Genomic DNA, 14,199 nt, shown 5'->3' on the forward strand with positions numbered 1-14,199 from the left:
GACTTGTAATTTCGTTTCGTTGTTGTTTTCGAATTTTAAAATTTTTGAGCAGTTGAATTTATAAATACTTGAATATCAAAATTATTATTCAATTCTACATATTTTTTATTTTGCATTTCTTAATTTCAGATACTAAAAATTGTTGAAATTTCCTGTATTATTTTTATTTTTTTATCATTTGAAATTTCTGGAATGTTTGTTTTCCATATTTTAGATTTTTATTTTTTAATTATTTGTTTTGCTGAATTTAAAAATTTCAGGCTATTATTGAATTTTTCAGAAAGAAAATAGATACTTGTATGATTAGGGTTTGTTCAAGTATTACGTCTAGAGATTTTCAGGATTTCAGACCCCCCCCCCCCCTCCCCCCTGTCACGCACTTTTCCTATACCTTTAACATGGGCTGTCACAAACCTCAGACCCCCTCCCCTATTAATGGACGTAATTTTTGAACGAACCCTTATTGTCAAGTTTATTTTCACTCTGGTTTACTTCATTTCGGTCCCGCTAGTGAGGAGCAATCGGACAGCGCAGTGGACTCATAAACCAGAGCTTGCTGGTTGGTACAAGCAATAGTTGGCGATTGGTTGAAGACACGATGGTTGACAGCTATATAGACAATTTCTTTTTTTTTTTTACTCCATTTCGACCAAAAAACAAAATCTGACCTTTTAATTCCAAAATTATTAAAAAGTTTGTTATTATCAGTCGCATCCAAAAAAGGAAAATTCCAATTCTCTATTTCTTCATCAAAACATTTTCGTGACCTTTTCCTTGGCCTTTTTTTTATATGGAGTTTTGCGTTCTTTCCGATCTGCGTATCAGCCTTAAAAATCGATACGGCTTTCTTTCGTTCCAAATTCCATGCTAAACGTTAACATTTTACGAAATTCTTTAAATGTATTTTCTAAACTTCCGAAATCCGTTGCTGGTACACCACCTTCACTTTCCTGGACAGGAAGTTCAGCTCGCAGTTGGCCGCCCGAATCGCTTGGGCCGAAGCGGCGTCCACAAAGAAGCTCATCTTGTCGCCTTTCCGATGGGCTTGCTTCCACTCGTCGGTCACGGCAATGCCTTCGTTTTCGCTAGCAAGAATCTTGAACACATCGTCCGAGGGCAAGTCGTCCGTGCCGAAAATCCCCCGGAACGAGGCACGCTTTCCGATGGCCGTTCGATCTTCCGGCGCAATCAGTTTGAGCTGGTCAGATTTAACGGCCAGGGTCTCTTTGCAGTCCATTAAAGGCACGAGCATTGTGACTTTGACCTGCTCACTGCTGTATAGGACTTCCGTTCCAAGAACCGACCATTCGCCTATTTTCACTTTACGGTTTTGAACCTTAATCTTCCTCACAATGGACTTTTGTTTTTCTCTGCGTTCATTCGGGATTAAAACGGTCATGATGCAGGACTCGAGAAATTTCTTTTCGCGCACCATAAAAAGCGACGCATTTGGCCACAGTGTCATCGATTCCAGGGTCAGCCGAAGCCAGCGGACGGTGAGTGCATCGGCACAATAGGCCAGCATGTAACCCTTGCCAGGAACAAGCCCGCATTCGACAATGTGCGGAATGTCGCGAATGTCCTTAATTTTAAGAAAACTCTTCTTCAATTCAGCTAAAATAAATCGACATTCTTCCGACCGGATTCCCTCCTCCGGATAGCTCGTACTGCAAATGACCACCCGTATCTTCCCCTCGAGTGACTTTGGATCGCACATCCCGTTCTGGGTTCCGAGCACCATCCGGGTGTCGGCGTCGCGTCTGGCCAACGCCACCGAATCCTCGGCGGACTCACCGCGTTCGATGAGCGCTTGAAAAGTCTTCCAGAACTGGAAGCGGTAGTTGCACATTTCCTCCTGTTGCAGCATCCGCAACAACCACGGATCTGTTTGGGAGCGGCGCCCGATTGCCGCCAAAGCCACACTCGTGGCGACGAGCTTAAAGTGGGGCCGTGTGCTTGCACCAAGGAAGGCCTGCTTAAGGGGGTAGCCTTGCTTGAGGAGGAACCGGAAGTGGTCGATTTTGACCCCTCGCAAGGAATTTACTTGCCTTTTAAGCTTGGGTTGGTTCCGGTCGTCAGGAGTATCTGAAAGTTTATTGAAAATTGATAGTTGGTGAATCGGAAATTAAAAAAATAAAATATGTCTAACAGAGTTCTCACAGAGCTGGATAATCCTACAGCATTCTAGCAGAAATGTTCCACCGTTCTAGCAGTATTCTGACAGAACCAGCTCTGCTAGAATATTTCGTGACTGGGTACTTGACAGTTCGTCCCAAGGGGACCATAGTTGATCCATCGAAAAAATGTTGTCTTGTCACAAAAAAATTTTGCATTAAAATGAAAAAAAAAAAAAAAAAAATCAGAAATGGTGTTCGTGTTTTTTACCGTTGTACATAAAAATTGACATAGGGCTTTAGTACCCAATTTCATAATTTTTTAAATTCTTTAATCTATAGTACGGTATGCTGATCGGAAGGAACGCGGTCAAGAAATGTTGCGTGTTCTTTTCGTGACCCCCAAGAAAAGTTGACAGTTCGGTAAGAGCGCGATTGACGGTGTGCGCGCTTGAGGTTCTTTCGAGGAAAAAATAAAAAGATTAAAAATATTCAAAACTTATAATTAATTTGATTAAAAATGTTTATTTAAGAACTTTTTACAACAATTATAAACAAAATTAAGAAATCAATAAATAAAAGCAAATTTAGAAATTCTTAAATTCTATAACAAGAAAAACTAAAATTAAAAAAATATGTAATTATGAAATAAGGAAATTAAAAAACTATATAATTATGAAATAAGGAAATTAGGAAACCAGGGAATTAGGAAATTTGGAAATTATGATATTAGCAAATAAGTAAAATAAAGAAAATAAGAAAATTATGAAATTATGAAACAAGGAAATTTTGAAATTAGGAAATTAATATGTAAGGAAATTAGGATGTTAGGAAGTTAAGAAATTAGGAAATTAGGAAGTTAGGAAATTATGAAATTTGGAAATTAGGGATTAGAAAATAAGGAAATTTTTAAAATTAGAAAACTAGGAAATTAGGAAGTTAGGAAATTTAATTAGGATATTAGGAAGTGAGGAAGTTAGGAAATTGGGAAATTAGTATATCAGGAAACTAGGAAATTAGGAAGTTAAGAAGTTAGGAAATTAGGGAATTAGGAAGTTAGGAAACTAGGAAATTAGGTTTTTAGGAAGTTAGGAAGTTTAGAAATTTTGAAATTGATATGATATGAAGTTATGAAGTTTAAGAAGGAAATTAAGAAGTTAGGAAATTTGGAAATCAGGAAATTAGGAGTTTAGGAAGTTAGGAATTCGCAATTCGCAATTCGCAATTTTCAGTGTAAGAACGGGCCTTGACCGATCTTATGCACCAGGTTCCCGACGAACACGCACTGCCCTTACACCTACATCTCACCCTTGCTCTGAGTCAGTACGAGCAGCACGCTAGAACACGCTTTGAGTGTTCGTGCCAGGCATGCACACCTTCTTTCCGGTTACGCATTTTAACTCGGCCGGGGGTGGTACATTACGTAGGGTTTGATGTAAGTATAAGCGCCTAACCATTTATAGTGTGCCTATCAACTTTCATTAAAGCAAAAACTGTTATATTTTTAGTATGAATTCAAAAACTTATTGTTATTTACTGTGTATTGTTTTCTCCTGAAATCTCCCCTATTGTTGAGTCGTGTTTATCTGTTGCTATTTCTTTTGTCGCGGTGTTTTGTTACAATTTTTGGTCCTAAGCATGTTATAAAAGTTTACCAAAAATACAATAGTAATGTTTGTGTTAATTCTTTAATCATTCCATAAATTGAGCAAGGGCTCGAACCTCACTTGCTTAAGAAAAAGGCGAAGTTTCAAAACAATGGACAGTGAAGGAAACATACTTTGTAAAGTATCAATAGTAAAAGGAAGATAGTAATTTATGAAGTAGATATAGAAATTAACAATAGTTAATAAAAAGAGGTAACAAACAAGCTTAGATTATTGTTATGATGGGCAATTTACAGGGAAGATGAGAAATTATTCAAAAAGATACATAAAGAAAAGGCACATGATAAACAAAATTGACATCGCTGCCAAATTAAGGGAAAGCAGATAGTTTGTTACAGCAGCATCAATTGGTAAAATAGAGTGGAAAAGCGTTGAGAAATAAGAGATACGTAAATACGTAAAATCGAAATCAAATGGAGGATAGTAAACAGAAGCCGTTTTAGAAAAACAGTGAAACAAAATAAACAGAAGATAGCTGTTAGCTGAAATGGAAAAAATAGAAACCCCGTTCTGCGATGCTCAGGTACATCCACAGCAGTTGACTCAACATACTGCGAATCAAAACAATACCGTCTACAATCACAAATTACTTCCCTTTCCCACATTGACGCGCCCCTTTCTTTCAGCCGTCTCAACTCTGTCCCTCGCTGGTCAAAGGTTTACGAGTCGTTTCCACCGGCCACCAGCTAGGTTACACCTTGTCATCATGATGACTTAACCAAGCCAACGTGGAGGTAAGAAAATAGGACACTTGCAAGAACCAGAGCCATGCTGTTTTGTCCAAACAGCACTACGGATGTAGTTGGGCTCCTTCCGGGATGTTCCTCGCCTGGGTGTCAACCGACGAGTATCATCTGTATCATGCACCCTTGGCCTGCGGAATTTTTGAATAAAATATCTCGACAAAATATATTTTTAAATTTCAAAATTAAAATATAAAAAAAAAATCAATTCAAAAAATATAAAGAATTAAAAATCAGGAAAAAAAAACAAAACTCAAGATTTGATTTTTTTATGAATTTTAAATTATTTACATTTTTAAATTTTAAATTGTTGAATTTCTGAATTTGATTTTTTTTTCATATTTGAATTTTTTAATTGAAAAATATATTTTGTTCAAAAAATCCAAAATTGTAGGGATCGTTTTGTAATTTTTGAGCAAAAAAACAAATTGTTTGATATTTTTTATCCATTTTTTTTGTTTTTTTTTTTTTTTTATTTCGTCATTTTCTTAGTGTACATTTTTTAAATTAAAGAATTCTTGAACCTTTGATTTAATAAATATTTTGAATATTGATTATTTTTCTAATTTAGAATAGTTGAATTTCCAAATTTGGTGTTTAAGGTAAAAATTTAAGAATCGAGATTTTATTTTTTTAAGTTTTTTAATTATGTTTTTTTTTAATAAAGAACTTTTGTGATTGATTTTTTAATTTTAAATTGATGATTTTTGAAATTTTCTCTCAAAACTAAATTCAGAGGTGCTTTTCTTTGAAGAATTATTTTTTTTTATCTAAAACTATTCAAAAAGTATACTTAAAGTAGATATTTTTGAGATACAGTAGTTGTTCGGTAATTGGGCGTTGTTTAACTGGGCTGCTTTTTAACTGGGCGCTCGATAACTGGGCCGTAGCCCAGTTAAAAAGCAGACAAACGTCAAAAAACCAAAACAAACCGAAATCACCGAGGGGTTGATGGATGCAAAAACCATGGTCAACAAATAAAAAAACTTTTTTCAAACTTTTATGTAATTTCAAGTCACAATTAAAGAAATATGAAAAGTAATCATTGTAAACAAATTTGAGTAACTTTTATTTTTATATTTCATCAAATAAATATTATGCATCGGTAGTCCCCTCGTTATTTTTCGTTCAGCCCAGTTAGCGAACTACTACTGTATTTCGAAAACTAATGAATGCAAAACAACTGGGCTGGTGAAAAATGCATTTTTCACTTAATAAGCCTCTTATTTTAAACTGACGGTATAGGACCGATTTTCATTGTTAAAAATGTAACCTTTGTGAGATTTTCTGATCTCTTCAATAAACATTTTTCAAAAATTTTATAATTTGTTCTAAACTATGAAATTAGGAAAATTATCTTTTTGCAGACATAGACCGAGCCACGTAGCCCAGTGGTAACGCTTCCGCCTCGTAAGCGGTAGATCGGGGTTCTCGGACCAACAACAACTGGTGATCTTTTCCCTTCTGGAATCGATTGCTTAGTAAAGGGAAGGTAGTGTATCGTCACAAACTGGACCTTATCATGACACCTTAGAAAGGCGACCTATGGAATGTTAACATTAACCTTAACATGTTAATATTAAGTTGAGAATGAAACTGCACCTGAATCCGCTTTGTAAATGCCGGCCCCGATACTCTTCAAGGGTGTTCCCCTCAGGAACTGGGAAAGCTTTACCACAGACAAACAGACGTAAATCATTGAACAAATTTAACGAAAATCCATCAATCACAAAAAAAAAATGGAAAAAGGTCTGCTAGTAGCTCGATCTGGTGGCCAATACTAGCATTAAGCATCACTGTATATGAGAATTGGTTAGTGTGTGAGTGAACGCGGTCACTCTTGTTGTAGTGAGAGGAGGGAGATTTGTTTACTAACATTTACATTTGTTTACCAACATGTGAGAAGAATGCAAGAAGTTCAAATTCTTAACTCACGCAGACGGTCCACGTCCGCGTTCGATTGCGGCCATGCACTAGGTAAATCTTGCCGAGGAAACATTCGTGTAGGCTGCAGAGGTTGATGGAAAGATGCACCAGTTTGAGAGTGGTTTGGGTATTACTGCGCTGTTTGTGAACAATGCCCACAAATTGGCCATGAGTTTAAATAATAAATTTCTTGGCGTGAGGTTAAGCTACCTTCTCGGCAAGCAATTTAGGAGGGCAAACGCTGTTTGGTAGACTCGTGCTCGAAGTCGGCCGGGTCGCGCAATTGCCATCGCTGGACACCGGTTCATCCATGAGGGACGGATTTGAGGGCCACGACGGAGTCAACATTCTCGAGGTCGGCCGGGTTGTCAATACCGAGTTGCTGAAATCGTGGTAAGCGCAATCGCCATCGCTGGACACAGCATCATTCATGACGGCCGGATTTGAGGACCACGACGGAGTTAAGATTATCACGGTCTCTTGCGTGCTCGAAGTCGGCCGGGCCGCGCAATTGCCATCGCTGGATACCGCGTCATTCACGAAGGCCGGATTTGAGGACCACGACGGAGTCAAGATTCTCGCGGTCTCTTGCGTGCTCGAGATTGGCGAGGCGATTCCGGTGGACACTGCATTGCCTAACCCATTCACCTGGTCAAGTTGGGGTACACCATCAATAATGCAGACCAAATTCAGTTTCTAATTGCATTCATTCAAGATCTAGTTGAAATTTACCAACGCCGACGGATGAAATAACAAAATCAGCTGAATGGGACGGCGTCTCGTTGTTGGAATTGCCTAAGAATCTTCCGATGTTCAGAACTCCGGAATCGTTACTCGTAGCTTCCGGCATTTCTTCGTCCAGTGGCTCATGTCGGTCTAGCAGTAGACTTCCGCAGTTCGCATCCGGCATATCTTCATCCTGTAGCTCGTGTTTTGTGATAAAACTTTCAAACCAATCCGGCGTCTCTTCTTCTAACGGTTCGGCCGGGAAGGATTGAGGATTATCTAAATGCTCAACAGACCATTCAGCGGAATCCACACCCGGAGGCGGATCCGTATCCAAAAATTCCACCAATCAATCTTCTCCAAACTGGTCCATCCTCACACTCAAGTAGCAGCAGAAAAAAACAAAACTTTTGACGCGCTAGCTTAAACGTCATTTGAAAGTGTGCCTTGATTGCAGCGCCATCCTATTCTGGTGGATAATCCGAGAACTAAGTTTAAATTCAAATCAGCCGTTATATTCCTGATTGATGGAATTAAAAAGAGATTTACGTCTGTTTGTCTGTGGCTTTACTTTTACTTTTTTAGACATTTTCAAAAGTATAAAGTAGGATTTTAAATTTTGAGATTCTTTTTGTTGAAAAAATTATAAAATTTCAAAACAAAAACTAATTGGCCAATTTTCAAACTGCCAGAGAAAATTATCTTAGCTCTTCAAACATATTTTTTCAAGGGTGCTTTTCAAGTATTTTTAAAATGCAAAAAAAGCAAAAAGAAATCAAAAATGTATACCTAAAAATAGCTATTACTTGAGGGTGGCCACCAGATTTCGATTTTCAATTTCCCGGGTTTTTCCCGGTTTTCTCCCGAAACCAGAAGAAATTTTCCGGACTGTTTTTAAACCCTTCAATGTTTTTTTAGGCTAACGTAAGTATTAAAATACTTTTTGAACGCATACATTTGGTTCAAAGTTTGAATTCCTAAAGATAGCTTCCGTAATTTACAAGAAAAGATTTGCAAAAATACATTGTCATCAACATTTATGTAAATGCTCGTAAATTTTCTTTGAAAAAAGGTTTTGTGAATTCAAGAAGAACGATTCTTCCAAGAATTATCAATTCCTGTGAATTAATTATTATTTATTGCATTAAATTATGTGTGTACTTTATTTTTGAAAGTCTTTTTGCATCATTAGTCCAAACAAAAATTTATACACTTTTGCAGCAGTGCAAAAGTGCCGTACAAATGTGAAAAAATCGGTACCTTAAATTCTCGGATTAGTTTTCAAAAAGACCTAAGAGCCATTGGTAAACAAAGCCTTTTTTGCAATGGCACTCGACCTATTAACGAAAAAACAATTCCAAAAATGTTTGAGATTGTTCATCTGCATGTGCTTCAAAGTGCTCTAACTTAAAAATAAATGAAATTTCGTTTCAATTTGGATAAAAATTAAAATTAGTGTCGGAGGTCACGGTGGCTCTTACGGCTTTTTGAAAACTCACCCGAGAATTGTTTTTATCGATTTATTATTAATGGGATAAATTTGAAATTTGGGATTTTTCGAAAATAATTTTTATTAAAAAAAACTTTCTATAAAACCCAAAACACAAAGTGGCAAAAATCGTAAAATATAACCGTTCTGCGATTTTTTCAACAACACATAAGGCTGGTACAAATTTTATTTAAAATTTTTATTAAGTTGCCCCGAAAAATCTGGGTGCAAAAAATCATCAAAATGGAAATTTGAGTGCAATTAGCTGAAATCTGTTAAAAGTGCATTCCCTTGTGTTTAGAGTAATTTTTAAGCATGTTTGGGTTGATTTAATAATCTCATGAATTTTTGAAAATGTTCGATCTTTAGTATCGCAAAAAGTGTTTTTTTTTTCGTTGACATTTTTGTTTTTGTCAAATCTTACATTATTTGAAGACAAAGGATTGCAAAATAACTGAACTAGTGTAAAATGCATTTTTCAACATTTTTTGCATTCAAATGTTGAGAGTCTCAACTTGAGACTATGGCTTGTTTTTTGAATTTTTATGTATTTTTATTTTTTTGCTGTGTAAATATTCAATTGATGCTGAGACCTGAATTTTGAAGCATTGAAAATGTCGTTAAAAATGTGTTTCAATACTAAATTCAATATTGTTGAAAAGGTAAATCTTGTTTCTAGAATTGTTTAAACACTTGTATTGGATAGGCCAAACAACGTCGTTTCTTCAAATCAGTTTTTTTTAATAGAGGAGAAAATCGTGACGTCAGAAATGAACTCAAATCACTCAAAGTTCATTTTGTGAGTGACTTTAACATTTTGGCCTAGTTTGACAGCTACCTCGTTCCCAAGTTTTCTGTGGGAGAGAAAAGGAGGCAAATACTTTATGAAAATCATACCTGTCAAAATTCCTAGCCTCAAAATTTTGTCGCGAGTTGCTTTTCTCCTCTATAAAGCTTCAAAATAAAATGTATATCTTTATTTCTTTTTAACTATCTACTGAAAATGTCAATAAATTTGGAGATATTCCTTTTGTAAACCAAATTATCATTGACTTTTTCATTTCTACAAACATCTCCCATATTGTATGTAAATTTCTGATGACGGACGAATTGTTTTTGAAACTGCTCAAAATATACATTCAAAAGATTTTCTAGAACTGTTTTGATATCAGATTTTAACATGCTATTTAATAGTACTTTTCAGAAGTTGTTGCTGTTGCTAAAGAATAATTCTATTTTATCTCTAAAAAAAGGGTTAAGAAAATTCTTAATTGCTTTCATTTTTGAACATTTTCGATCCATTCTTTTGTTGCTGAGATACAGGCCACGAAAATATTTTTAACGAGTGTTTTTTGAGTGACAATGGAAAAAAATCTTGATATTTAAATTTAAAAAATATCCTAATTTTAATTTTATGCAAAACTAATATTTTTGCAAAGAAAGGTCAAATTGACAATATCCAAATTATAAAACATAAGATATTTTTACTAACATTTTAAATGTTTGAAATACCTAAATATTAGTCGGCACAATTTACACGATGCATTTTTCTTCAAATTCTTGAAATTGTTTAACGAATGCAAATTATAGGTTTATCAATTCACCCGTAATTCAATGCACCTTAAATATGGTTGTGAGTTTGTTTCTTCAAATCAATTTGTTATTTTTTATCTCTTAAATATTTTGTTTGGGACAAATGTCTGCCATTACGGGGTTTGTCTTCCAGACCACCTGAGACCGCTCGTGGTACTCCCATGGGTACATGAACCCAAGGTTAAGAACCACTGCTGTAGAGCAAACAATTTGCTATATTAAAAAAAAAAACAAATTCGCCAAGTAAAAATATCAAAGGATACAACAGAAACATCCATAGCCAAGAAGCATTGGTTTATTACACAAATTGAAACATAGTTTTCGCGAAGTCTTTATTAAGAATAACAGGAATAATATTCTATTTGAGAAAAGAACATATTGAATACTTTTGTCAAATTTTATATAAACTAAAAATATTTTCCCGGTTTCTCAGTCAAATTCCCGAGTTTTTCCCGGTTTTCTCCCGGTGGATAAAAATCCCGGTTTTTTCCCGGTTTTTTCCCGAGGTGGCCACCCTGTATTACTTGAACACGGTACATTTCATAAAAAAGGTGTAAGGCCTCGTGTAAGGCCTAGTTTAAGGCACATTTGATTTAAACTATAATGATTTTTAATAAATTTTAGGTCCAGGTTTTTTAAACTTTCCAAAAAACACGAGTTTTCAAAAATTCATATCTCTTAAACTAGATTTTGCGATTCCATAAAAGTGTCCACGTGGTGTATGGATGGTCCCTACAGAAGTTCATACACGGACGAACGGACATGACACGGGGTTTCAAAAAGTGAAGCAGGTTTTCTTTTACTTCTTCTTGACGAATACCTGCGCAAGCGAGATCGCTTTTGTCAAAATCTTCGCGCCACGTGGTCTTAAACGTAAACAAACCCAGCAGATGATGCAAACTCATGGGCACTTTTTGAAATGGTCGTATGATTTTATATTGAAAATACAATTTCTATCAATTTTTCGGCAATTTTAGTATCCATGATAAATTACATTGAATCATAACGACGAGCTTAATGCCAAAAAACTGTTTCTAGTACAATATTAATGCTTAATGTTTTAATTAATTATTGCATAAGACATTTTGAGAAATCATGCGTAATCGCGCGATGCTACTTCGACAACTTGAGTAAAGATGGCGCAAGTGATAGTTTGCTTCAAAAATTGGAAGAAAATTTGTTCCTGGTGTCATGTCCGTTCGTCCGTGGTTCATACATTTACAAACCCAAAATAATGCAAAATTATTTCGTTTGATACAAGGAATGTATGGACAAAGTTTCACCCAAATAAAAAAAATCATATTTGAATTTTCCTGGCAGTAATTATTGTTTTCACTTTTCATTCTGTTTTACTCATTCTGAGTGATAAACAAAAAAAAATCTCTTTGATTTTCGGCATTTCAAGATTCTGCATTTTGATTCGGTTTGTTTTTCAAACGAGATTTTTGTTAACGCTAAAATTTTTTTTTTTGATCCACGCGAACCGACATTAATTTTATAAGTTTATCATAATGTACACTTACCATCATTCTTCACGACTCCAGTTTCCGGAAACTCTTGATTCTTCTCCGCAGCTTCCATCTTGCCCATTTGAAACCCTTGAGCTGATGCACCGTTTTCGTAAGCGTGACAAATAAAAAGATTTAATCACAACTTTGACTCCAGTTTTCACACACAAAATTCAAAAATGAAAGCCGCTCATAAGTTTTTTTGGCTCCGCAATCAAAACAAACTCCAAAACCTCCAACTGTCAAGAAAACAGACGCGCGAAAGGTTTGTTCTGCTCGAGCCCTTCGGAAATGTCTCGAAAATTGTGCGGTTGCCTTCGTGCACGTTTGAAGAAGACTAGTAAGGTTTTTATTAAGCTGTGCATCACTGCACTGTAACTGAAAATCGCACTTTGCTGAGTTCGTTTTCGCACTTTTTCATACGATTTTTTCAGTTCGACTGCGAGTGTGGAAGATTTAGTTACACGGTTAAAGGAAAATACTCATCATTAGCTTCAATTTAGCAATAAAAACTCATTTCATGCATTTTTTTAAATTTATTTAATGCAGTTTACAATAAATTAAATCGGTTGTTAGAAATATGAATGTTTCATGCTAATCAACAGTTCAAATACACTTTATCGATTTTTTGAGAGAACAAAAAATAGTCAAGAGGCTCCTGATTTCGGCTTAAAATTAAAACTACAAACAAATCGGGTTGCTTACATAATGCGCTTATTAAATGATCAATCGTTTCAATTTCACTCCAGTCCTAATCTTACTCACAATGTGGTGCAGTGTTTCAAAATGGGATTTAAATTAGACTAAACTGGTTCCGTTCACCGCGAGCTAATTAACCCTCTGGAACGGTCGCTTTCCCAGCGCGGTTCCCCGTCCCTGACCGTTGCTGTTGTTCTGCCGGCCAAGGTTGTAGTTCGGCTCGCCCGCCTTCTTCAAGCTTTGCTGCTCCAGCTTGACCTTGCTGAATTTGTAGTTGATTTCGTGCTTGGCAAGGCGGATGATTTCCGCCGAGCACGAGTCCACGACGAACACCAGCTGGATTTCCTTCTTGCCGCCGAGGACGGCCCTTCTGCGCTCGGTGACGGTCCATTCGGTGGTGTCCATGCCCTCGTTTTGGCTCTCGATGTACTTGAAGATGTCCTCGGACTTTTCGCCGATGCTGTCGGGGAAGGTGGCGGCGAACGCGACTCGGCCCCAGGTTTTGGCGGAGTTGACGTTCGGGGTGGTGAATTTGATCTTGCTGAACTTGAAGTTGAGTTCGCAGTTGGCGGCCACGATTGTTTTGCGGTCCGGTTCGGCTGGCATGAGGAGGAGCAGCTTGACGGTGGTGCGGTCGTCTTGGAGCTGTCGGGACAGGACCTTCCACTTGGTGGTGTCGATGCCGGTGTTTTGGCTTTGGAGATAGCCGAGGATGACCTTGTTGGAGTCGAGCACGCTGTCCGGGAAGGAGGCGCCGAATGCTTTGGACTGTTTGAACGTTTTTTCGCGCATGATGCAGAGCGTGGCGTTTGGCCAAAGTTCCAGCTTGGGCAGGTTCTGGGTGAGCCACTTGACCGTTTTGTCGTCGGCGCAGATGAGCAGCACGTAGCCGAGCTTTTCGAAGAACGTGCACTGCAGGAAGTGTGGCCACCCGGCGGGGTCGTTGATGCTTTCGATCCGCTTCAGCAGATTCGCCCGGAGCGTTTCGAACTCCTTCTGGTTGATCATTCCGACCGGGTGGTTAGCCTTGGAGATTGCCATGCGCACCTCGGGCAAACCCTTGACGACCCTGCCGGCCTCCAGGTCCGTCTCCGGGCGGCACGGATTTCCGCTGGGAGAAAACGCCAGCAAAGTGTCCGCCTTTCTCAGGGCAGATTCAAGACAAGCGTCCAACGCCCGGTGTCGCCCGATAAGGTCGTAGAACGTCTTCCGGAATTCAGTCGCGTAGCTCGAGTTGTTCGCCTTGATTGCCTCGTAAATCTTCGGATTTGTTCCGGTTTCCTGCAGCATCGCCAGTCCCATTTCCAGGATAAGATTCGTGCAGGCCTTTTTCTGCTGCGCCATCAGGGCGGCCTTCTCGAAGGGATAGTCATTCTCCAGCAGGAAACGGAACCGCTGGATGGCCTCCCCCTTCAGGCTGAACTTCTTGGTCATGATGGTTCCGGGGATTTGCACCTGCAAAATGGAGAGTAAACACACACTCACACACACGGTAACGGGGTTGAATTCAAGCCGGAACGGGATTTACCTTGCAATATTCGTCTTAACTTGGCTAAAACTATAATCGTTGGGTAGTTTTCAACGAACTGAACCGTTTTCACCAACTTTTAATTCAATTTTCACAGGATAATCGCCGAAAAAGCCAAAAATCAAACACCGAAGCAAAACTTTTGTTTGGTGCGTCGTCGGCAGTGGCTGTCACTTTGAGATTTTGACAGTTGCGCGAGCAACCCC

The 14,199-nt window shown here is 37.8% G+C and overlaps 2 protein-coding genes across 2 annotated transcripts; both read right to left on the reverse strand.

Annotated features, from left to right (window-relative positions):
• Positions 1-878: 878 nt before the first annotated feature.
• Positions 879-12,014, reverse strand: LOC6031043. The gene is made up of 2 exons (XM_038265105.1): positions 11,782-12,014; positions 879-2,085 (listed from the first exon to the last, which is right to left on the reverse strand). Exons 1-2 carry the CDS (start codon positions 11,846-11,848, stop codon positions 908-910), a joined length of 1,245 nt encoding a protein of 414 aa, XP_038121033.1. The 5' UTR covers positions 11,849-12,014; the 3' UTR covers positions 879-907.
• A 444-nt stretch (positions 12,015-12,458) lies between these two features.
• On the reverse strand, positions 12,459-14,181 carry LOC119768636. Its single transcript, XM_038258901.1, has 2 exons — positions 13,994-14,181; positions 12,459-13,920 (listed from the first exon to the last, which is right to left on the reverse strand). Exon 2 carries the CDS (start codon positions 13,897-13,899, stop codon positions 12,595-12,597), a length of 1,305 nt encoding a protein of 434 aa, XP_038114829.1. The 5' UTR covers positions 13,900-13,920; positions 13,994-14,181; the 3' UTR covers positions 12,459-12,594.
• Between the last annotated feature and the right edge of the window lie 18 nt (positions 14,182-14,199).

This window comes from Culex quinquefasciatus, chromosome 3, assembly GCF_015732765.1.
Source record: "Culex quinquefasciatus strain JHB chromosome 3, VPISU_Cqui_1.0_pri_paternal, whole genome shotgun sequence".
Taxonomy (NCBI): domain Eukaryota; kingdom Metazoa; phylum Arthropoda; class Insecta; order Diptera; family Culicidae; genus Culex; species Culex quinquefasciatus.

Excerpts from the sequence above, each read along its gene's own strand:
- LOC6031043 (XM_038265105.1), bottom strand. The coding sequence starts at position 11,848 with ATGGGCAAGATGGAAGCTGCGGAGAAGAATCAAGAGTTTCCGGAAACT. Across the intron at positions 2,086-11,781 it reads TGGAGTCGTGAAGAATGATG|ATACTCCTGACGACCGGAAC; the intron begins GTAAGTGTACAT and ends ATAAACTTTCAG.
- LOC119768636 (XM_038258901.1), bottom strand. The coding sequence starts at position 13,899 with ATGACCAAGAAGTTCAGCCTGAAGGGGGAGGCCATCCAGCGGTTCCGT.